The 25317-nt window shown below is 40.5% G+C and overlaps 1 protein-coding gene across 1 annotated transcript; it reads left to right on the top strand.

The window, feature by feature from the left end:
* Positions 1-843: 843 nt before the first annotated feature.
* gnrhr4 (gonadotropin releasing hormone receptor 4) lies at positions 844-21816 on the top strand. Its single transcript, XM_058644501.1, has 3 exons — positions 844-1371; positions 19390-19594; positions 19684-21816. Exons 1-3 carry the CDS (start codon positions 853-855, stop codon positions 20148-20150), a joined length of 1191 nt encoding a protein of 396 aa, XP_058500484.1. The 5' UTR covers positions 844-852; the 3' UTR covers positions 20151-21816.
* The last annotated feature ends 3501 nt before the right edge of the window (positions 21817-25317 follow it).

The raw sequence follows: 25317 nt of genomic DNA, 5'->3' as shown, positions 1-25317 counted from the left end.
AGTAATATTTCGTCAGGTCTTACTTAATGATGGAAAACTCTTAGAATAAGTGCACACATTCTACTCCACACTCAGGGTTGGATATTTATAGAGAGCACCTGAGAAAACCAAAGAAAATGTGCTTTTTTCCCCCCCTCTTTCCACAGCATTTTTGATTATAGGTTTTCATTTCCCTCTGCTGCTGCAGTGATGAATGGATGTTTCTTTCATTTTTTTTTTTAAGGATTAGTTTCGGTATAAGATAATCCTTCATTGCTGCTACAACAGGGATATTTGCATTAAGAGGAGAGGAGGAGGAGGAGGAGGAGGTGATGGTGGTGGTGACGGTTCTTACAGAAAGATTGATCAAATCAAATTGCCTTTTGCGCGTCAGAAGGAGAAAGAAGCAACAGCTGCAGCAGCAGTGACTGCAGCAGAGAGTCTGAGTGACATCTCCATCTGGTCTCAGCTCACATTTACAGGTGAGCTATTTTTAAATCTGGATGTATTTTCTCATTTCTTTTCCTGTGTCTGTGGAGATGAGAACACGTGAACTTCTATATGATTAATATTCTTAGTTCATTTCACTCGCATGTGCTGATTTTTGGAAGCGGTTTGAGTTTTAAGTTTAAATGAAAGGTGCGTGCGCAAAGGATTCTCTTCATTTTAAGCGCGTCTAGGTGCGTTTTACGCGCGTCAGCATCAGCCTCTTATGGCACAGAAGTGGAGCAATAAAAAACTGACAAACACTTTTTCTGTTTTCACAGATAAAAAAAAAATCGTGGAGATGGATGTGATTCTTTACGCAGTCCAAGAGTAGGACCGCGCGGGACGTGAATTTGCGCATCGCTCTGACACCCGTGTCCTTCCATCATGTTCCACAAACTGACGGATCCGTCAGTGAACGGCAGCTGCCACGGAGCCACCGCGTCCGCGTGCAACACGAGCGCGGATGGAGACACGCTCCAGCTGCCCACTTTCTCCACCGCGGCCAAAGTGCGCGTCATCATCACCTTCAGTCTGTGCGCCGTGTCCGCCGTCTGCAACCTGGCGGTGCTGTGGGCGGCCGGCAACGGCGGCAAGCGCAAGTCCCACGTGCGGATCCTCATCATGAACCTGACGGTGGCGGACCTGCTGGTCACCTTCATCGTGATGCCCGTGGACGCCGTGTGGAACATCACGGTGCAGTGGCAGGCGGGCGACGTCGCGTGCCGCCTGCTGATGTTCATGAAGCTGGTGGCGATGTACTCGTGCGCGTTCATGACCGTGGTCATCAGCCTGGACCGACAGTCCGCCATCCTCAACCCTCTGGGCATCAGTGAGGCCAAGAGGAGGAGCAAAATCATGCTGAGCGTGGCGTGGACCATGAGTGTGATCCTGGCTCTGCCTCAGGTCAGAAACTCCATGAAAAACACTGTTCATGTCAAATGTGCTTCCCAAAAAAAGTTTTACAACATTGCTCTGGTTCTCAAACTGTGGTACTTGTATCACTAGTGGCACGGCAGCTTCCTCTGGTACAGAAATACTCTTCTACTGTTTATACCAGGGTAACTAAATAATAATAATAATAATAACAGAGTCTCCTTATCTCTCATGCCAGTGTGTGAAGTATATGTGAGGAAGAGGAGGATGATGAGACAGTGAATTATCTTAAATCTGCCTCCTGCTCTTAGCTCTTCGGTCATCTCCTTATCCTTTCTCACTCCACTGTGAGCAACTTTCACTTGATCCTTGCTCTCTTCACTTCCATCATTCACTTCTTCCCGTAGCCATTTCTTGCTATATGGACCCCCAGTCACCAGGGGGCCCTAAAGCTTCATGTTCAACCTCATCTGAGGAGAATTAAAGTGACTTTATCTTATGTGTTAAATCCATTATAGCTGCAATAATAGTTTTTGTGCCATAATAACAGAAAATTGTTGGATCCAAAGTTACATGTTACTTATTAACTCCAATATTTTTATTAGCTGAATAGGGTCCGGGTGGACAATTCTTCTTCTTCTTCTCATTATTATTGTTTTTTTTTTTAATTTATTCACTTATTATTTAATTATTGTTTTGGGGTTGTGAGAATTTGTGTTGCTCTGACCACAAAGACTCAATATCTATTTTAATTATCGACGTGTAGAGGATTGTTGTTGTTTTCCATGTATTATCTTTTTTTTTACTGGTGTAAGTTGCTTGAGTGGCTCAACTTAAGAAGTTTAACTTAAATACGAGAGGTTATCACGACTGTAGCTTGTTTTGCTCATATATGCATCTTTGGGGATCATCTAAAGGGTTTGGAATCACTCCATCGTACCCCCCCCCCAGCATCTTGCATAGGCCCCCCACAGAGCTAGAAGTGGCCCTGCTTCTTTCTCTGTCTGTTGATTCCTCTACAAGCAGGAAGTGCAAAGGATGGATTTAAAACCTCTTAACCTCCTTTTAGCCTATACATGCAACTCACACTCTATTCTGCGTTGTACATCTAACTGGTGGTTATTCAATATATTCTTCCTGACGATTGACTTCCCTGAGGCAGTTTTTATATACGGTCTCACTCTCTCTCTCTCTCACACACAGACAATCAGCACTGCAGTCATCATGTAACGTACGGTTCATCAAACGATGACCCCCAACATTGTTGCCCGCTGAGCAGTGAGCAGTGCCACTTCCTCTACACTGTGACACACACTCAGCGTCTGTGCTGTGCGGCTTGTAAGCGTCAGTCCAACTTCATTAGTTGTGCCTTTTCCATCAGCTCCAGGTCGTGGAAATACAATTAGTCTTATTCATTGGTGGGGGGTGAATGTTCTGTGTGTGTGTGGGTGTGGGTCAAGTGCTTCTGCTCAGGTCGTGTTATGTTTTGCAGCTCTTGTTCTCCACAGGTTCTCTTTTTTTTAAACCTGCCATTTAGGCCATTAAAATTTTGAATGGGGCAGAAATGAATGGTATGAACAAGCAGACAATGCCTCTCATTTCACTGAATGATTCATACTCACAGTCGCCTCATGTTGTCTTTCCTCTTTAGAATGTTTGTTTCCATAAAATGTCAAAACATGTTCCGTCAAACCTGAACATGTTGATGTTATTAAATGTCAGGGTTTTGTCCACAAACCAAAAATGTGTCAGATTTTAACGATTCCTTTGTCAAATGGAGCAAAGAAACCAGAAAATATTCACATTTAAGAAGCTGGAAAATCAGAAAACTCGCGTTTTAATCGATTTGGAAAGACCCTCAAATCAATAATTGATTATCAAAATAATTATCTGCTCCAGCAGGGGGCCAAAACCTCCCTTTCCCTGGCCACATCGTCCAACTCTGACTTGAGGAGTCTCAGGTGCTCCTCAGGTCAGTGAGGAGATATAATCTCTCCACCTGGTCCTTGGTCTGCTCCAAAAAGTACTGCTACTTTAAGATAATAATTACTCAAGTAGAAGTAAAAGTACTCATGAAAATAATTACTTGAGTAAGAGTAAAAAAGTATGCAGTGAAAAGGCTACTCATTTATTTTTGAAATATTCAGAGCAACACAAACGGTAACAAAATAGACACAATACAATATCAAACAGCAATGTTCAAATTAAGATATGTTAAATAATAATATTTTAAATTAAACAATAAAAACGATCTTTAAAATAAAATAAATAACCTTTGAACTAAAGCAATAATATATCAATGATTTGGGAAATTAAATACCGTTTAACTAAAGTACAACAAGTTCGGATTATCCAATTCAGATACATCGGCACGGTAAAAGTATTGGTTGGCTGGTCAGCTGACAGCTGGCGTCCGGAGTGTACAACAGAAACCCGGAGACAGGAGACCAAAACCTGGAGACAGGAGACCAAAACCTGGAGACGGGAGACCAAAACCTGGAGACGGTAGACCAGAAACTGGAGACCAGAGCCTTGGGGCCGGACACAGTAAACAGCGAGCCGCTGGTGTGTTTTAAATCCACTTAAAACAGCTGGGTGAGAGTCGGAGTCATGGCAACACTTGTCATGTGACTCAACTGGCTGCATTTGATTGGCAAGATTTTTTCAGCCACAGCTAACAGGGAGAGATATTAAAAAATAAGGTAACTTCCTTCACTTAGCCAAATGGAACGGCGTAAAAGTACAGTTCTTTCTTCAAATATATACTCAAGTAAAAGTAAAAGTATGTTGCAGTAAAACTACTAAAATTACAATTCATCCAAAAAGTTAGTCAAGTATATGTAACACAGTAAATGTAGCACGTTACTACCCACCTCTGCTCAGGAGGTGCCCCAGTGACATCCTTACCAGGTGCCCGAACCACCTCAAGTCAACCCTATCTCTAAGGGAGACCCCTGGCTATCCTACTGAGGAAACCCATTTTGGCCACTTATACCTGCAATCTTGTTGCAAACCTATCGCTCATGACCATAGGAACGAAGATCTGGTAGATCTTGAGCTTTCCCTTTTGGCTCAGCTCCCTTTTTTGCCCCCACTGCTCTGATTCTCCGGCCAATCTCACGCTCCACTGTTCCCTCACCCAAGATACTTAGGGGTGCATTCACACCAGACCTTTTTAATCAAACCCTAGTTCGTTTGCTCTGAAAGTCCGGTCGGTTTGATGCAGTCTGATGCACACCAAGGATGCAAACTCTGGCCTTAAAAACGTAGGTCTTCATTCCAACCAAATGCAGGGCATTGTGGGTACAACGCGACCATACTTACTTGTGTGTAGAACAATAGCTTCTGATGCAGCTCCATGTTTTGCTCTTATGTGGCGGAAACAGAAGTTGTTCTGCATTAACCAAGAGATGAGTGAGTTTTCTTGTTCATTGTTGTCTTGTCCTTTCCTTTGGTAATCTTAATGCAGCACCACCTCAGGCACACCTATCGTATAGTGTTGCCACTTTTGATTTCCTCTTCTCTAGTGTTGGAAATACATGTGTAGGGTTCTTCACATTTGTTCAGTCTTACTTGATGCCGTGAGACTGCAGCAGAGTGTGTTTGAAGGTTGAGGAGATTCTTTTAAGGGTTAACTTCTTGGGGTTTCTTTTTTTTTTGGATTGGAGGGTAATAACGGAGCATTTGAGCCACTCACATCTTTTTCCTTCAAAACTCACACTGCACCCATGTTTTGGCTTCTCTCAGCGTGAAAGCCGCTGTTTGTACCTCTCACATCTCTGTTTGTTGGCACTTTCATCAGCAGAGGGATCAAAGAAAGAAAGTGAGATTGATTTAAAATGGAATACATGTCTGTTAAATGTTGTGCTGCAAAGGGCGATGGCGGTGAATTGCTTTTTTTTTCACCACACTTCTATTTGTATCCCTGAGTTCATTGACAAACCTAAAATGGTGTACTCACCGGTTGCAATCCCAGGTTTATTTTCCACTCTGTGGGGAAGCAGCACAACCTTATGCGAGAACATGACGCTCTCTTGCTCATACAACCACAAGGTTACTTACTACTCATCGTTTGCTGAAGAACCATGTGAGAGATTGATTGCCTTTGCCAAGTATGAGGCAGCCCACTCGTATTATCCCGACTGGATTTCCATTCAGCTGCAGCATGTGATCCATGGATTATCAACCTGACGGGAGATTTGCAAACATTATCAATGGTTTTCAAGCAGCTAATCAGGTGCAACAGGTACCTTATCATTATTGTCTCAGCCTCAGTTGGAGACACGAGTGGACTGAAGTGACAAAAAGTCAACGTCTAACTCGAAGCGCTGACTTGACTTTAAAGGTCTGGAAAATTTAGGTGAAATGTTTTTTGATTGGCAGAAAAAGGAGATGAAAAAAAATCAAACTTCATTTATTTTCTATGTATGGAAGAGTATTAGGGCCACATGAAAAAATAAAATAAAATAAAAACCTGGAGAAAAAAAGTCAGAATTCTTTCTTTTTTCTCATAATTCTGACTTTAATCTCAGATTTCTTGACCTTTTTCTCAGAATTATTGACTTTAATCTCAGAATTCTTTACTTTTTTCTCAGAATTCTTGTCTTTAATCTCAGAATTATTTACCTTTTTCTCAGAATTCTTGACTTTTTTCTCAGAATTCTTGTCTTTAATCTCAGAATTATTGACTTTAATCTCAGAATTCTTGTCTTTAATCTCAGAATTATTGACTTTAATCTCAGAATTCTTGTCTTTAATCTCAGAATTCTTTACCTTTTTCTCAGAATTCATGCTGTGTGGCCCTAATACTATTTATGCAGAGTATTAGGGCCACAAACGTCAGGTGATCTGCTGCGACCAGCGTCAATGTGAGGCACACAGAGCATTTTGTGAAGTTACATTTTGATTCACAAATACTCACAAATAAAGAAACGCTGAGTCTGTTTTGAAGCAAAGAATCACACAGACTTGGCGGACAGTGGCTGGTAGTGGTCAACTGCGAGGCTACCGCTGCTTCCATCTTTCATTCTGTTGCTATGTAAAATGTCATGTGGCTCTGTGATGGACCGGTGACCTGTCCAGGATGCACCCCCCCCTGTGTCCGCTGGGATTGGCTGTTATGTGGCTCCAGTGACCTGTGACCTTCATGTGGAGGATAAAGTCGTAGAAGATGAAGATGAACAGACGGATGGGGAAAAATCCACTTTTCTCACATCTCACACTCAAAATAACTTATTATGTTCGTCTGGTACTAATTCTGGTACTAAATCAAATTTCTGAGAATAAAGAACGGTTGATTTTTAAGAAATGGCCAAAAATCTATCCCCCTTTAGTGTCTTTAGTCTCTTTGTTTGTCCGTCTGTTGTGCTGTTTTTGGATTTGCTGTTTTTATTTTTTCATTTGGTTCCCCATTTATGTTGAAATGTGACAATCAGACAAACAGCAAAATGGGAAAACTCATCCTCCTGCTCCTCCTCCTCCTCCTCATCTTTGGAGGTAAAGATTCGTTCATACAATGAAAGGTTAACGTGGCAGAATTTCCTCCAACAGGTGATAAAAATAATTAAACAGAACCAGGGATAAAAAGACGAGATCATCCCTGGGCATATCGCAGTCTGCACACCTGGACAGATCGACAGCCTCTGCGATCACAGGCTGCGACACACACACACACACACACAGAGGAAATATACATAACAAACATGAAAATTGTGCAGCGGCACAAACACAGTCTGTTAATATACAAATCCAAGTTTATTTGTTCTATGTTCTATGAACATGCACGGACAGAATAAAGCCACTTCTAATTCACATTCACACACAAGTGACTCGGGCCCTGTAACAACTCTGTAATAAGAATGTCACTTACGTCACGGCAACATCATAAAAATGATTATTTTTTTGAGATCATTGTGTCAATAATCTTCTTGCCCAGAGGTGTGTGGCAGTGATTATTTTGAGTGCCTGCAGCGCTGCACAAAAGCCGGCTGCTGTGACTCCACCGCACATAGACTCTGTTTCTGTGAAATAAGGGAGAGAATGAGAGAGAGTGAGAGAGAGATGACAAACCTCTCACATGAAAAGCACATATTGTACATACTCAATTGTATAATATGTGAAAAAACTCAATTTCATTCACTGGTAGGAAACGAGGAGAACCTTTGGAAATAAGTAGAGTATGTTGTTTCTAGTTAAGGATGTGAAACAGCTTGCATCGCTTTCATATTCAAGCAGAACTTTGCAAGTACAGTTTTGGAGAAGATGTTTTGACGACACCGCCATCAACATCCATCCATCGATTCTTAGGTGCATCGGCATTCAGACGTGGATGATTCTGAATTGCCATCACAAAATGTCCAAATTCTGATTATTAAAATAACATAAAATAGACTCTGAAGTGGAGTGCACCGCCATCCGGACATTATTTTTGTCTTAAATATGTGAATTTGTGATTCAAGATGTTACTTCTTTACAACGCAGTAACTTTCCAGTTTACATATTTCATTGGTTTAATAAATGATAATGGAAATGCATTAAACTCTTGTTTCCTGTTACAAATGCACTGTTAAAAATACAAAATAAGAGAAAGATTCACTTAAATGAAAATAAAAATACACAACAAAAAGCTTTTTGCAGCGAGAGAAAGGTGTTTGGTGCTTCTTTGTCCATGATGAAACCGGTAATTAAGCACTGGTAAACGTACATAGTGTCTGTGTGTCTGTGTGCGTGTCTCAAGTTTACGAGACAGGCGCCCGAAAACCGGAAATACGTAACTAGCCCGGCATTCGCCGTGAACGAGTTAGACAAGTTAACATTTTTAAACTACATTTGAATGCAGATTACACACGGTAGTCACAAACTATACAACGTGTAGCACATTTATTTAAATTTTCCATGTTTTTATAAATTATTATAAATGATTCCTATCTTCTTCTTCTTCTTCTTCTTCTTTTTCTTCGACTTCTTCACATGACACTGGTGGGGCAGTGCCCTAGCGCCCTCTATGGACGGGCCGTCACCGCATTTAACCGTCACAAAGACTCTGAAGCTGTTAAAATAGGGTCAAAATCCTGCACAGTTCTGCTTTAAATAATAAAAAAATAATCAGGGTTAAAATCACATCAACACACGATGACAGATTTGAGGGCATGGACGTTGATGTTGCTGGAGACGAGAAGCACACAGTTCACTGTCTTAATGGCTCCTGCTGTTTTCTGTGTATCTGAAGCCTGACAGGCGGCAGAAATCCTTCCATCCTTCATCTGTAATGCTTCCCTGTGTTTGTGGGAGCCGACAGGGAGCCGAGCTGAGGTCAGGGGAGAGACAGGGTCATCCTGGACACATCTGTAGCAGCCAGTCTATTCATGTAAAGACTGTCCGTAACACCTCTTCTGTTTTTAACGTCACAAAAGTCATTTATGTAACACTTAATTACATGGTGGTACAGAAGTGGAGGGAGCATCGATGTAAGTCATTTACCACTCATGTAAGCGTTGGTAGGGTTTAAAAAGGTCATTATTTCAGACAGAACTATAGTTACTTAACAAGACATCTTATGTAAGTTAAAGGTTTAGTTACTGCAGCTTTAAAGCTAAAGGGAACGTCACCAGATCCAAGTGATAGATTAACATTTTTATTATAATGTGTCCCAGAGATCCTAAAACACTTTAGCTGGAAGAGGATCCAACAGGCAGACGCTCATTAAGTGTTGGGTTTAATCTGTGCCACAATTCTATGGACAAGCTTGTGTAACTTCAAATGTAACACCGAGGTTCACCTGGAAACAAGGGGTTTAGGGGTTTAGTTACATGTGCATCACCATCTGTATTTTACCAAAAGAGACTCAGTTACATGCATGATAAAAGACAATCATTTGGTTTTCTTAATTTCATGTAAACATGTTAGTCTGACTAAGCTTGTCTTAATCAGACTAACATACCTGGATAATGTGATTAGGGCTAAAACAATTAACTTGATAGTGTTTTTCAAAGAATTAAAACACATTTTCATTAAATGATTAATGATTCATTAAAATCATTAAAACTGAATAATTTTGGTTTGTTGACAAAACAGGACATTTGAGGTCATCAACACTTCCAGGTTTTACAAACACAGATCAACATTTTTCAACATTTTATGGTCCAAACAATTAATTGAAAAAATAATCATCAGATTAATCGTTTATTATATATATGTATAATAAACGATTAACGATAATAAACGATTAATCTGATAATTTTTTTTCAATTATATATATGTATATATATGTGTATATATATGTATATATATATATATATATACACATATATATACATATATATATATAATTGAAAAAAATATATATATGTATATATATATATATATATATATATATATATATATATAATCGTTAGTTGCCACCCTAAATTTGATTAATAGTTCAATTACTTGTCACGAAGCGCCAGATCTGTTCGTGTTTTTGTCTTGCTTAGTTCAGTTCTTGTGTTAGTTTAGGTTTAAAGTCACGTTAAGTTCATGTCACCTTTGGTGTGGGTTTGATTTTCACTTCCCCTTTTATTTTGGTAAATGTTCATGTCTTCCTGTCGCGTGGTTTCTTCAGTTGTCTTGACACATCTCCCTTAATTCCCTCATGCACTTCACCTGGTGATCCTGCAGTAATCACTCGCACCTGCCCTTGATTCCCTCTTCCCTATATAGTGTCCCCAGTCCCGCTGTCATGTGCCAGTGCGTTGTTTATGCTTCCAGAGAACACGTCAGAGTCCACATCTGTTTCGCCTTTTGTTAAGTTAGCACAAGTGTCAAGTTTTGTCTTTTTTAAGTTTTTTCAACTTCAAGGAAGAAGTGATATTGAGTTGAAACCCTTGAATCTTTCATCGTGCCTCCTCCTCTTGTGCATTTGGATCCAAGCAGTGCATTCACCTCCCTAACATTACTCCTGTATCTATAAGCTTAGTCGGACTGGAGTTGGACTGGAGTTGGACTTGCAGCAACAATTTTCTCCCTGGTCTTTGACCCGGAAGTACAAAAATACCTACAGAGGCGGAGTCAGATGTACACGGCTATGTGCACGGCATATATACTCAGATTCGACAAGTTGTCCAATTGCCTGTCTTAGTCAGACTAAGCTCAGTTGAAGTGCACATGTAAAAGTACCGGGTGATGTATAAAGGCAGCGTCAGAGCAGTAAAACTACAAAGAAAATAAATCAACAAGTCTTTTCAAGGAAAGTGTAGTTAACACCAGAGGAGTTTTCACACTGTGATTGGCTGATTGGCTAAAGAGAATTCTACTGAGTGCCAGTATAATAAAGAGTGTAGCACAGCAGGGACATAACAAGAGCCACTGACCCTTGATTAGCAACTTTGCATAGAAACCACTGAACACCCTCTCACATGTGAATACACGTTCGTTATTTGCTCCTCCACAGAAGGACAATAACAAACAACACTTTTATATCGAAATTGATCAAATAATAAGGTACATTTTTTAACTGCCCTATCCAGCACAGTTTTTTTAGCAAAGAAGAAACAAAAATGGAAAAACATATTTAATCCTTTAACACCGAGCGTATCACAGATGACGCGTTTGTGCAATTTTTTATTACGGTAATTTCAGTGTCTTAGACACCAGAGAGGAGAGAGTTGGAAAAATGCCTGCACATTTTTTAGGCCCCGTTTTTGGACAAACTCCAACAAATGTTATTTTAAGTAAGTTTTATACTGATTAAATTTCAAATTTAACATGCACAATCTGGTGCTCATGTACAACTACAGTACACGTTTGTTTTTCTTCATTTTAAATTGTTAATAGACTGCAGTAAAATGTAAATAACTGCCAGATATTATTCTGGAAAAATGGGCAAAAGCACTTAACACACAGGATAATTTTATGGTCCTTCTATGGTAAACAAAATGTCCAGAGAGACATTACGAGTACCTTGTAAATGAGTGTTGGAATTTGGGATTTTTCTCACAGATTGATTTGGGATATGATTATTTTAAGTCAATATCTGTTCAATATTCTCTGTTTTATTGGATTTAAAGAATTATGGAAAAGTATCACGTTACACATCATTAAAAAAAACCCCACAAAATTTGCTGTTTAATCATTCACTTAAGGCACAGTTTTGGAGCCTTTGCAATTCGCTGATTGAGTTTTTTTTTTTACGCTGCTATTTTCAATTTTCACAACTGTTCTGCTTGACGGCTGATCCAGAGTCTGTGGCAGTGACAGAGAGCAATATTTCCCTCAGGATTTGATAAAGTCAGGTTATCAGACGTGGTTTGTTGAAACGCCGGCAACAGAAAGCTTGGAAACACCAGAAAGATTTGAAAACATTACTGCTCATATATAACAGTTGCTCATATTGTCGTCTGAGAGTGTGAACCCCTCTCTGCCCACAGTACTGTGTTCCCATCTGTAACCCATAGCAACCGGCTCACGGCATCACAGCAACTTGCATTTTCCACCTCATCCTGAATGTGCACAGACTTAGTTCATGCTCGTGAACCTTTGCCGTGAGGATGAACTTTGATAATGGAGAGTGAAAGGAAGGAAAAAAACAATTTTAATACACGTGCAAATGTTTCACACAGTTTCATGAGAACTCGACGTAATGTTATCTCTACTGTGAGAGTCGCTGGATATGTTTCCATTAACGCAACGTTTAATTAGACTGCATTCAAGAACCTGAACAAACAAAATGTCCATGACATAAATCCATTCTTTTTAATAAGGCAATTTAATTATGATGTCAATCCATGGAAGAAATTACTATTTTTTGGATATGTGGCTATGCTGGGTTTATTTATCAAAAATGAACAACCGAAAAAATCCTTTACATGAAGTAAAATACAAACATGATTTTACTTAAAATGAAAATTAAAAGTTGAATTAAAATGCTAAAAATTAAGTTGTGATGAGTTTATCTTTAAGAAATAGCTGGTTCACTTATTCAAGACGATATCACGAAAATGATATTTTTAATTTTTGTCACAAATTATTTGGTGTCAAAAGCGTGTTGTTGTCTTTAAAAAGTGGGTTCCCCTTAAAGAAGTGTGGCATACTCTGCTAACTCTCTTATAACTTAAAATAAGAGTTAACTGATCCATATAAGTTGACACTTTGCAGTTATTACTAAAATCTCAAATGTTACACAGACTAATAAGTGGCTCCTTCACTGGTTGATGCCTCCATTGTTGACATCCATTAAACTTTCTATCTCACAATGCGTCACTGTTTCTTGACGATTCCTTTGACCACAGCACTGTTATTGACCTCCTCGCTCGGCGGGCGAAACACATCGACGCACAATTATGTTTCTGACAATTTAATGGACAAAAGTTTAATTACAGACGGCGTGTTCCTGTGTGGCAGGTGCAGAAAGTGAGCGTCGCAGGCATCACTTATGTGCCTCTTTCAGCCAGCGTGAAGCTGCTTGAGCTGCATTTGCAGCACAGCATCACATCTGATTAGATGTTTTTTTGGACTCAAGATCTGTAAATGACTGTAAATAGCTGTGTGTGAGTGTGTCATACATGTGTGATGCACATGAAACATATACTCTAAAGCCTCAGCAGGTGCACATCATCAGGCAGCTTGAGTTTTGTAAAGACCTGTATGGTCTTAAAACTCCTGCTTTTCTGGACTTCCGGTTTGGTAAGATGGAGTAGACACGCGTGTGAGTCCCGTTCCCGCAACTATTCTTTTGGTACCCCAACAAGTCAATGCGCAGTGACATTATTTTTGTCTAAGAGATACAGCATCGAAAAATGACATCGCATTCAACCAGGAAAAGTACGAGAGAGCAGAGTACCAAGCCCGATCCCCCCAGCGGAGGTGACGGCAGGCTAAACCATGTTAAGCCCCCCGAAGCAAAACTTGACCACGTTCACGCCAGTGTCCACCCATGCTCAGAAAATAACCTCGGTAGAGGAAAACCCAACTTGCAAGATGAATGTTTGTTATCATTGGAGACAACATGTGCTACGCTAACTGAGAGCAGTGCTAAGCTGCTGGCTACAGTGAGCGGAGTGGTCGGCATCCCTGAATCCGTTGAGGGGCCGTGTCCCTCCACCTTTTTTGCGGAATTGCTTACAGAGGTTTTTGGCGAGGGTTTCCTGGAGTCACCACCAGAGTGCGACTGAGCCCACCGGATGCTTTCCGACAAGCCGAAGCCAGGACAGAGACCGAGACCCGTTATCATCAGGCTGCACAGGTGAAGGAGAAAATCATCTGTGAGGCCCGCGCCAGGAGAGGCAAGCTGCAATATCGAGGCTCCCCCATCTCCAAGGTTTACGAGGATTACGCTCCGGAGGTAATGGAACAACGCCAGAAATACTGAGACGTGATGTCGGAGCAATACAACCTGGGCTTCAAACCAACACTGCGCTACCCTGCCAGGCTCGTCATAGTAACCAAGGCGGTAGCAGGAGACTGATCTTGGTGGCAGAGGCCAAGGACTTCATAACATCCACTCGCACAAAGGATGCCTGACTGATGAGGGCAGCTGGTAGTCCGAATGTAATCTACTCAGTAACCTGAGTTAGCTGATGTTCATTTATTTCTCTACACTTAGTTCCACTCTTTATTTAAAGAGAACTGTTTAGAGTAAAGAGAAAATGTTCATTTATCCACCAAGGTTTGGTCTTAGGTCAAATCTTACTGCCACCCATGTGTCTTGTTAATCAGTGTAATTAAGTGGTATTCAGCCAGTAATACGTCAAGATGGGTGCTAATTTACCATACATGGATAGTGCTTTTCAAGATAATACTTATAATATTACTAATACACTGAAGGAGGTTATTGAGACACATGTGCCTCAATAACATATATGTACATGTTGGTCTTTGTTAAATTTTATTAACATTTCAAACTTGATTCAAGATATGCATATTGTTTATATGTTGATTTGATTGTTCTCTTAAGACCTATGGGGTCAGTTATCATTATTAAGGGAATAACGATAACCTTAGTCATCAACCCCTTGCAAAGTTGATGACTAAGGCTACTAAGAAAACAGGTAACGGGGTACGTTTGATCTCTTGGAATACCAAGGGCATGAACAGCTCATTGAAAATTGGTAAGGTCTTGACACGCTTGCAAAATCTCAAAGGAGATATTGTGTTTCTACAATATCGACGCATCTTAAAACATCAGATACTCTCCGTATCAAGAGAACGTGGATGAGCCATTTGTTTCATTCAAAGTTTTCTAATGGATCTAAAGGGGCAGCCATTATCATTAACAAAAGGGTCATGTTCGAGCCAACAACATTATCCAAGATACTGACGGCTGTTATGTTGTGGTTGACTGAGTTTTCCATTGTCGTACAATGAACTGAAACCGAAAAGGTCGGACTTTAAATGATTGCGTGTAACAAACTGTACGACTGTGGGAGCTCCAACACAAACAAGAAGTTTTCCTCTACAACTCCCACCATCACAGTCATGCGGCATATAGGTTACGGTTGATATAGCAACACATCCCGACATGGAGCCGCTGTCAAATGATGTTGACGCTGCTGCTGTTGCTGCTGCTGCTCATTGGCTATCTTGTGCGTGTCAAAGCTCCAGTGGGTTTGTGGGAGTATGACAGCAGCATCAGTGTTGTATGGATTGAGTGACGCTTTATTTGATCTGTACTGACAGTGTTTTCCAAACACTTCTACTGTGCGTATACTATCATATATATATGTATATATATATATATATATATTCATTCATATATATATCATATATGTATAAAGGTCAGTGCTTCTCATGTAAAATTCACAATCTTGGTCAAGTTTAAAAAAAAAAGGTGACACAAAAAGGATGATCCCATTGATCATTTAAAATTCACATAAGTATAATAAAAAAAGGTGCAGTGCCAGCGTAATTACTGCATTTCTAACTAACTGAGATTCCCACTTATGTACAAAGACTCTCCCCACCCTGGATATAACGTTTCATGAAGAGAAGTTAAATGAATGAAAATGAATAAAAGCAGGAACAAGCCTGAAGGGTTTTTTGCATGCGGTTCTGGTTCATTATTATCACAATATCTCATTTATTCAGGAGTTCAACCTTGAAACCTCCTGAGGGCAGGCTGGAGGTACTGGAAACTTTACAGAGAGATCTCTCTTCAAAACCGCCCTTTTCATTTTTCTTTAATTCTCATAGGTCAGCACCTTCACTAGATCTGTTTCAAATGCCTCTCTTCTTATTTCCTCTCTCCTCGAGAGAAAATGTTTTTCAAATTAATCTAAAAACTTGCTTTTGTCAATTTTGTTGATGTACAACTCAACGGGGTTTTACATGATTGTGTTTATAATAATTGTTAATGTTTGACATCCAGCAAATTTTGTACTAATGTATCCCAAGTGTGAAAGCTCGTTATCACCAATTTTGTGGATTTTTACGATAAATTAACCCTTAGAACACAGAGCATTTAGGCTGCTTTTTCCATTACCGTATTAAAACGTATATACAGAGGCTATAAGACTTCACTTTAGTCTTATAGTGAAGTCGATGAAAAAAATGCTTTTTGTAAAGCCGGGAGACGACCTTATATGGACAACCCCAGGATGTCCATCCGTGCCACGTGAGCACGAAGGGTTAACAGCTTCGGAGTCGTTGTGATGGTTAAATGTCTTGTTGCAGCGGAGATTGGGGGCTGTCGCCACTGCACGAATCAGGAGGTCCTTGTAGTCTTGTGAAAAACAGGCAGTTGCAAGATGTTCCATTTGCTGAGATTTTTATTGTATCAAAAAGTGCCACACAAGGTGTTGATGGCATGAATAACACAAGTAAAGGTAGTTTTATTTACACACATTTCCTGGATGAAATGAGTTATTCACAGGTTGGCTTATTAAAAAAAAAAAAAATAAAGAAGGAACAAGTCTTTTTAACGGCTCTTTGAAAGAAACAGCTCCCTAAGATCTGGCTCCCTCAAAGAGCTGTAAAACCCATCTCTACACGCCAGGTGCTGGCTATAAGATCAAGGCACAGAAGAGTAATCAACACAGAGAGATGCAAAATAGATGCCGACCACGACTTGTGTTCGCCAGCTCCTTTGAAAACAAATGCACACGGACAGGAGAGGGGAAGGGGAGGAGGGGAGCTTCAGCTGTGACTTTTTTAATCTACTCTGAAACTGTTTGGGGAGCTCCGTAGAGAAAAGGGCCACCAGACTTGCTCTCATTTCTAAAGGTCTTGCGAGCGACATTCGTAGAACGTGGCAGTGGTTGAACCAGAAACAGTGGAGTGGCACTACATGAAACAGGAAAACATGAAATTAGTTGTCTTATGTTCTACCATTAGTCAACAGGAAGTGAGCTCAGACATAGTCTTACCAGCGGCAGAGAAAAGCCGGTGCTATGTTTTTGTTTATCACAGTAATAATACAATAAGACACATACTGTATGTGGCAACTGAATTGACATTGTTCAAATGTCACAATTGTAACTATATATATATATATATATATATACTAGATACTATAGTCTAGAAGGGTTGCAGTCCATTAACTCCTCTTTACAAAGGTGACTACACATTTGTTCCCACGGAGACTATTGAGACAGTCAACAGAGTTTTTTTGACTATGCCTGGAATTTTAACCATGAAAAAAAGGTTGAGAGTGAACCCTGTCAAACTAAAGCCAACAATTCCACAAGATCAAAGATCTAAAATAGATTTGTTCTGACTGGCTCAGGTTGGTTGTTTGGGACTATTAAATAAAATGTCCATGTGCAGGAGTGAAATTAGAGAATCTAGGCGTGGTGGAAAAAACGCAGATAACAAAATCTCCTTTGATGCAGGAGGAACTGTAGAAAGCGTGTGACAGACTAGATAGATTGGAATGTGGTTTTGCCACATCTACAGTCACAATCTCACAATTGTGATATACATTCCAGAGCAGATGTTCCCGCAATACCTCAGCCATTCATCTCACTCTGCCATCAGATCAGCTGATGAGTCAGTAATCAGATTCAAATCTCTGCACCTGCACTTTCTCTCAAAGCCTCCCTTTCTTCTCGCCTCCTCCAAGAAAAACGCAAGAGGGGATTAACACATGTATCACAGTGGCAGATTTGACTAATCCACAGCTGAAGCATGGAGGAACAATGGCTTCACACATTCTAATGATGTTGTCCTCAAGACTTGATTTTAAGACCTGTTTTTGAAGGTCTCAGACGTAGAGGACTTAGGAATCTATCTTGAAATGCAACCAGTAACATTAGTAATGCGAATGTGCGTGACTGTTATGTCACTGATAACCGCTGCTGTCCCTTTACACTAAGAAAAAGTTTGTCAGGACTCGGTTTTTCTCCAGGTTCTCCAGTTTCCTCCCACTGTCCAAACACATGCAGATGTGGGGATTAGGTCAATTGGACACTCTGTATGAATTGTGTGTCTCTATATGTGTGTCTGTGATGGACTGGTGACCCGTCCAGAGTGTGACCCACCTTTCACCCTGTGTCAGCTGGGATTGGCACCAGTGCTCCCGGCAACCCTTGTGTGGAGGATAAAGTGGTAGAAGATGAATGAATTAATGAGTTTCTGCTTTGTTTTGTTCACATATCTTAGTTTCCACATTCCACGTCCTGGTTTTTGTTAAATTTTCCCAACATTTGCCTGACCCTGCCCAATCCCCGGTCCCTGCTGTTTTCACCAGGTCAACCTGTGTCATTACTCACCCACAAGTCCTTGTCAGATTAACTTTGTTTCCTTTGTCTGCATTTCCCTTATTATTTTTGGGTATTTTCCTTGTCTTTTGTTATCCTTTCTGCATCTGTATTCTCTGTTGTGCCTTTGTCTGGAAGAGGAATTGTTGCCAAGTATACCCCCCCCCCACTTCAAAACCACAAGCCATTTATTTGGTACCTTTCCCAAGACCCAGAGCCGTGACAGATGAGTGTGGGGACTGATTAATGCTCCTCCATTACTGTGAACAATGTATGTAAATGTATGAAATCAACTAGGCTGCCTTACGCGAGTATAAGCAGACAGGAAATGAATTTATTTTTGCTGATTTGAAATGCAAAAACAGAGTGTCAGGTCAAATACTACCTTGACATGAGATTTATACTTTATGTAATTCTTCAATTTTGAGGCAAGTTTGCTGTTTCAGTTCACTGCTATTACCTTTTTATTAAATAAAACACATGGTATGTGATATAAAAGTTTACTGCTGGTCTTTGGTCGTTGGTCGTTTCTCAGTTTTGATCTTGGTCTTGATGTTGGTCTTGTCTTAGGACACTGTGGTCTGGGACTTGACTTGGCCTTGGTTGGTGTGGTCCTGACTACAGCCCTAACTCCTTCTGTCAGACCTGGTTTTAACATCCGTCCTCAGTGATCCAGTCACATACAAATCAGGCTAAATACAAGTTTGTTTTGTGCCTTTGTAGATCAACTGGGATCTGTATGTTGTAATCCACAGGTGTACATGGGAAACTTGCATTTTTGCACATTTTTCATGTGTTTTGTTAAGAGATACTTCATTAAATGTAAAACAATGGGAAAAAAATTAAGTCCTAGTTGTGTATAGGTTAGTATGCTATTAATATTTTTTTTCCATACTAGTCAGTGCCCATACATGTATTTGTAGCCACCATTACAATAAAAAAATATCTTATGGTTAATAACGGGTGCACGGACATGGACATCCAACTCGAGATGACGCTAATGAAGTTTTCTCTGAGGGCAACTGTTGTGCAGACCTGTTTTACTATTTTTACTACTATTTACTACCTGTTTTTCTCTCCTGGTTAAAGTGTGAGTAGAGCATTGCTCTATTAAGCTCCTCTGTCTCATGCTCACACACATTGAGAGACACAGATTTGAAGGACTCACATTAAAATCCATTAATTAGGACAGCCTAACCAAAGCATTAACCTTAATCATAACCTGTTAATGCCTAACCCTAGTTTTAACCTAACTGCAATTAAAATCTTAGCCCTAAACCTAACTCGAAATGAGGTTCTGCCTCATTAGGATCAGGTTTTGGTCTCCTACTCAAACTTAACACCAGGCCTAAGCAGAAACTATGCTTCTTTCTTCATACAGATGTTCCTATTTCACAATGTGACCATCACAGTCCCAGAGAACTTCACCCAGTGCACCACCTATGGCAGTTTTGTGCAGCACTGGCAGGAGACCCTCTACAACATGTTCACCTTTGTGTGCCTCTTCCTCCTGCCTCTGGTGATCATGATCTTCTGCTACACTCGCATCCTTATCGAGATATCGAGCCGTATGGCTCGAAACAACCGTGAGTCTCGTGTTTTTTTTCCCACAAAACCTGCAAACATATCAAGTGTGATAAACTGAGTGTGATGAAGATGTTTTCTTGTCCTTCAGTTGTGTCCAGGGACGTTCATCTCCGTCGCTCACACAACAACATCCCCAAAGCTCGGATGAGGACTCTGAAGATGAGCATCGTCATTGTGACCTCATTCATCATCTGCTGGACGCCGTACTACCTGCTGGGCCTGTGGTACTGGCTGTTTCCCGAGAAAATGGAGGAGACGGTTTCCCATTCACTGACTCACATGCTGTTCATCTTTGGCCTGTTTAACGCCTGCCTAGACCCCATCATTTATGGCTTGTTTACCATACATCTAAACCAACGTCTTAGGAGATGCTGCCGGAATTCAAACACACCAACAGAAATAGAAAACAACACTTGCCTTTTGCACATGACACACCTGTCATGTCACAGGCAAAACGCCCCAGGTGTCAACAGTGCAGACATCGAGGAGGGACATAACACAAACGCCTTGAAACACTGCTCAAGGCCAGTTATCCCAGTGAGCAAAATAACATAACTTTAATTATTTATTTATTTTATTTATTAGCAATGAATACTACATTGTTTTTGCTCTGAAATCCTTCACATTCGCAAGAACATTATGCCGTTTGTCAGATGAATTTGCTTATTTTTGTTGCACTAATGCTGCATCCCAGTGCTATTTTAAAGGTCCACTGTGTAAAATCTACGTCAAACGATGTTCATGTGGAAAGTAATTGAAGAAAAATATATATTCTCTATTTTTATAAGGGCACAATCACCTGATTGTATAAATATTTGTTCTCCTTCACACTTTGAAGTGGGAAATGAGGGTTTTGTCCCTGCAATGTTGGCAAATTTTACACACTGTACCTTTATGCCCATGCTTATCCTCCACATTATTTACCACCTTGGATGCCACTGTGAGATTTTGACAGAAACGCATAAGGATGCAGTTGCAGAATGTTCAAAATCACCAGAGTCAGCTTAGTGTGACACTACTCGTCATATACACAGAACTTTAACCATCACAACTTAATGCTTAACCTCAACCCTTTAACTAACCCTAAAACCAGGTCTTAACCCAGGAAAAAGCCCTTTAACGATGTGAAGACCAGACAGAAATTATTACCACATGCTACATGCTTTAAAAAACAACAACAACAACAACTCTTTAACTCATAATGAAAGGTTTGCACAGCTATTTGTTCATGGACTTCCATGATTTTGGACCGCCCAACCAAAGCCTTATTTATTATTTTTTCCAAACCACACAACACATACAAAAATAGGCAATGTAAGAAAAAATAATACAAAATAAAAGAAAGGGCAAGGTCAAAAATAATAACCCTGCTGCGCCAATAGCGTAGCTCATATAAATTACAAAATAAAGGCTGAATTACAGGGTGCAAAGTGACCCAGGAATGGCTGCCTTGTTGTTAGGGGTGATGTGGAAACACATCTCCGACCACCTCCTGGAGTGGTTTGGCAGATTGGATAACAATCTGTCCTCACTGCATCTCTTATGATAATAGATATGTGATCAATCGGTTTGACACAAGGCGGCTGTGACTACAAATGAATGTGAAGGTTTCTCTGTCTGTTTTTTCCCCTCTTTCATTGCTAAGTTAGTAAAAACCGCTGTGACAGGTCATTCGTTATGCATTGTGTGCAGCATAAAAACACTGTGGCTCTGATTCACTGCAGAAATCACTGTCTCCTTTGACTACGGCAGCCTTTTAAATAAATATTATCATATCATTACGTATTGAATGTATTTCTGCCAAACATGTCGCTTAATCCATCTGAGGTCTGTTCTGTACTTACTGTGTTGACAAAGCTCTATGAAGCAATACCATCATTCATTTAATATTGATAATATTAGTGTTATTAGCGTATTATGTTGTGTTGTGTTGTTTTTTGATGATCGTGATATGAAAGCTTGATTTAAAAGAATATTGTAAAGTTAACCGTAAATATGTTGCTAAAAAACAAACACCAGGGGTGAAAAAGAGTGACCAGTAGCATTTGTTTGCATGATATTGTTCCTTTTCTGCAAATGATGCGACCTGTCGTGGTGTAAACTTGTGTTGTGTTGATTTTTAATAGCATCACGCGATGCACAAACATCCCTCACAGCTCCTGTACCTCTGTCATTAGCTGGAAATGGCTGAGTTAATGGAATTAAAATGCTCTGTACAGTATTTTACTGCCTTCTCCTTTGTTCATCACCAAAATGAAAACCTTAATTAGCTGCATGGTGATTTAGTTTTTGGTTTCCCAGCCACAGTGGGGATCCAGAGTCAGTTTCCCCCCCAAAGGCCAAATTATGTTCAAGATGCCAATTGACAGGCCAAAACATGAAAACACTGCCAAAGCACTGAAACAATAATCCACACATTGCTATTTGCTCAGTAAGGTTCCATTAAACACACAAAGATGCAGCTGTTATTGTTGAGGATTCTTCAATTTGTCGAATAATGCACCTTCTACGATTAGTTCTGACCAGGCATAATGTAAGTTTAATAGAGCTGTGATTCATCTGTGGTTTCAGCTGGTGGGACCTGTAAAGTGTTGATTTCAGATGTTTCAATGAGTCTTTGGGCTCTAGGCCCCTTATCTCCAATGGAGGACAACCTTAACACTTCAGCAAACCAAGACATTTTCGAGTATGCTTCCAACTTTGTGGCAACACTTTGAGGAAGTCCCTTTTCCTATTCCAACATGACTGTGTCCCAGTGCACAAAGCAAGGACTATAAAGACATGGTTTGAGAATTGGACTGGCCCGCTCAGAGCCCATGATGATAATGTATAATAGACAATTTAAGATGTCCGAATGTCAAAGTTTCAATTTCTTACTAGTCACAATGGAAGCTGAAATAACACTTTTATAGGCCATGTTGATTGTGGAGAGTCAGACTTGGTGAAAAGATGTAAAACAGTCTGTACTCAGCCTCTCAGTGTCAGAGAGCGGCACCTGCAGTGTGACAGTGGCTGTGAAATCCTTCATTTATGAATTTGAATAAATGTTAAATAGCCATTGAAAACATAATTTTTCTTTTAACCTCGATGGTCAAACTCCTTCATCACGCTGCGACATCGTCTCAGGAATCGTCTGTGTTTGCGTTTCGCCTATCATTAAGTGATGCATTCGAAACATGTGTGCTCATGAACCCGACGCAGAGCCACTACACTGATGTAGTGGTGCAAAGCCTCGGTAGGGGGAACAATGAGTCAGCACTGCCAAGTTATTTAAATTGCTGATTTATTATCCAGCATTTTTGAATTGCTGAAAATGTATCGAGACACTGAATGGTATATCACTGCCAAGTTAGCAAATTCTTACTGAATGGTCTATTTAGTATCCAGGTTTTAAGCTTCCCTTCTATCCTATCACTCCATCACGGCCAGATCGAGTCTTCTAAGAAATGAAGATATTAAAATCTCATTGTGGCCACTTTAATGACTTCTTTCCCCCACAATGGCCAAAAAGCAGAAGTTCAGGGTTTATTCTTGAACCGAAACAAAAGTTGAAAATGAAACAGGGACAGCTAAGCCTTTGGTTTTTTCCACCACAGGGTCTCATGTCAGCACACCCAAGTCTGAGGGTACTATTCTTTGAGTGCTGAGTTGTACCTGTGTAAAGACTAGAAAGTGCTGTGCTGTGCTAATGTGAAGGCTTTTGTAAACGGTTAGAGTGGACCTTTGCACACATGTTGTAAGACCTGGGCCTTGCTGTTAACCCCCCTTACAACTACTCATTCACATGCCCATGCCTCCTCACCTAAAGCCCTGGACACACCACCCTGATGTTTGACAGGTAGGCAGTTGGTGAACATCCAAAGGCCTTGATGGGTCAATGTCTTGCTTTCCATCCTGATACGGTTTGGTTTTGTATAGTACGGTATGGTTTGGAATGGGAAAACAGTACCTTCAACCATACCTTTACTTGGTAGGACAGGTGTGGGCTGTACCCGATGGCCATGTAATTTGACACTGCACTGGTGCGATGACATCAAATGTGACACAACAGACAACAATGAAGGACTTCCAGCTCAGTTTGTGGCTGTTTGTCTTAACAAGACATCGAGCTATGTTACAGAGAGCAGACTGTAGGTGTTTGCCTCCACCTCTATGGGATATATATAGTGATGTTTTTCTGTCGCTTGATCAACTGACTCCTGACAGTTCATCCTGGAACCAGGGGAAGGGGTGCTAAAGGATGGAACGGTTAGGGCAGGTTATTTTGGTACTAATCCTGATGGAAACATGCATATCGTGTCAAGATATCCTGTTTTTTAAGCCTCGATTGTCTTCAAGGCTGATTCAGCACGTTAAATTGGTGGCGCTGTCTGTGGGTTAGCGAGATCACTGTGATCACTGGCTGTTTCTGTAAAGTCAATTAGAGGATGAGAAGAAACACGGAACTCATCTACTGTGTATGAACCTTCTTCCACAACACGTTCCATATTTAATCTGGACATTTTGAACACAAATACAATGACAACGTGGCCATCTGAACGAATATCTGTGCCACCACCGGTTGTCAAGACAAACAAATACTGCAGTTTAGAATTTACTAAGGCCTTATCCACACAGAAACATAACTGTCCCGATGAAGAAGACATGGTGCTAGGTACAATCTCCAAACACAAGAAGAAGACCACAATGACGAAGATCAGCAAATTCAAGAGCCAGAGAATGGTGGGGCCAAAGTAGCTTACTGGGTGTATACAGAGGGTGGCTGTTTTCAAAAAACAGCATTTAAGGGCTCCCAAAATGCCCGCTCTGTGTGGATAAAAAGCCAATATGATACAGAACCTTTGCAGGATCTCCTTGCTCCCGTGTGTATGGGCTGAACATGTGTGCTGGTTGCTTATCAGTTGTAGTTGCTGTGGTGTGTGAAGATGCAGCTTTTTTTTTCCTGACACATGCCAATTTGAAGGATGTGGTTGGTCATTATTCTTTGCCATCAGGGCTGTGTGTTTCAGGTCTAATGGACACAACCCTCTCCAGGACTGGTTCATTCATCAGGACACTGCCACATCATTATTCTCCATTGTGGAACATCAATCAACTCTCAGTTCCTGCTGCCTCCCTCAGACAGCTCTACAATGTCTGAGACTACAATATCAAAAACCAATCCTACCTCCATCTCTAGACACTGGGAAGTGGGAGGTATTCTTTTGCTCACCCTCTGGGTGGAAGTATGCTGAAATTTGCTTCCCATTTAATATTTTCTTTTGACATTTCTGACTGTGCAGCTGAAATTTTGACAGCAGTAGCATACACTTAATTGAAAGAGAACACATCAATGAAGAGAGAAGGTAAATGAGCTGTTCATTATGGAAATTATTGCAGCTAAAACACAATTGAAGATGGACTCTTTCATTGACATTTGGTCACCGTGGACTTTGGCTCTGTTGTCTCTTTTTGGTTTCATTATTTGGATATTGTGTACATATATATATTTGTAATTATCCTTTTTTTTCTTAGTGGTTTTCCCTTTTGTCTGTCTGTTTGTTATTCTGTACTCCTGAGATTGTGTTTGCTCTCACCTCACTCTTGATAGTTTCTTTCTTTTATATTTTAGCACAAGTATGATAAGGAAGATATCATGCTCCGCCCTCATCTCCGCCTGCATCTCCTCCTTTGCAATCAGTTCACCTGCGGTGGGAGCGCACCTGCTCCCAATCTAATCATC

This window comes from Solea solea, chromosome 12 (assembly GCF_958295425.1).
Source record: "Solea solea chromosome 12, fSolSol10.1, whole genome shotgun sequence".
Taxonomy (NCBI): domain Eukaryota; kingdom Metazoa; phylum Chordata; class Actinopteri; order Pleuronectiformes; family Soleidae; genus Solea; species Solea solea.
Note: the sequence above shows the minus strand (reverse complement) of the source record. Positions and strands in the feature narration are given on the sequence as shown.

Coding starts and splice junctions, on each gene's coding strand:
- gnrhr4 (XM_058644501.1), top strand. CDS start 853: ATGTTCCACAAACTGACGGATCCGTCAGTGAACGGCAGCTGCCACGGA. Junction 1,372..19,389: donor TGATCCTGGCTCTGCCTCAG/GTCAGAAACTCC, acceptor TTCTTCATACAG/ATGTTCCTATTTCACAATGT. Junction 19,595..19,683: donor CCGTATGGCTCGAAACAACC/GTGAGTCTCGTG, acceptor CTTGTCCTTCAG/TTGTGTCCAGGGACGTTCAT.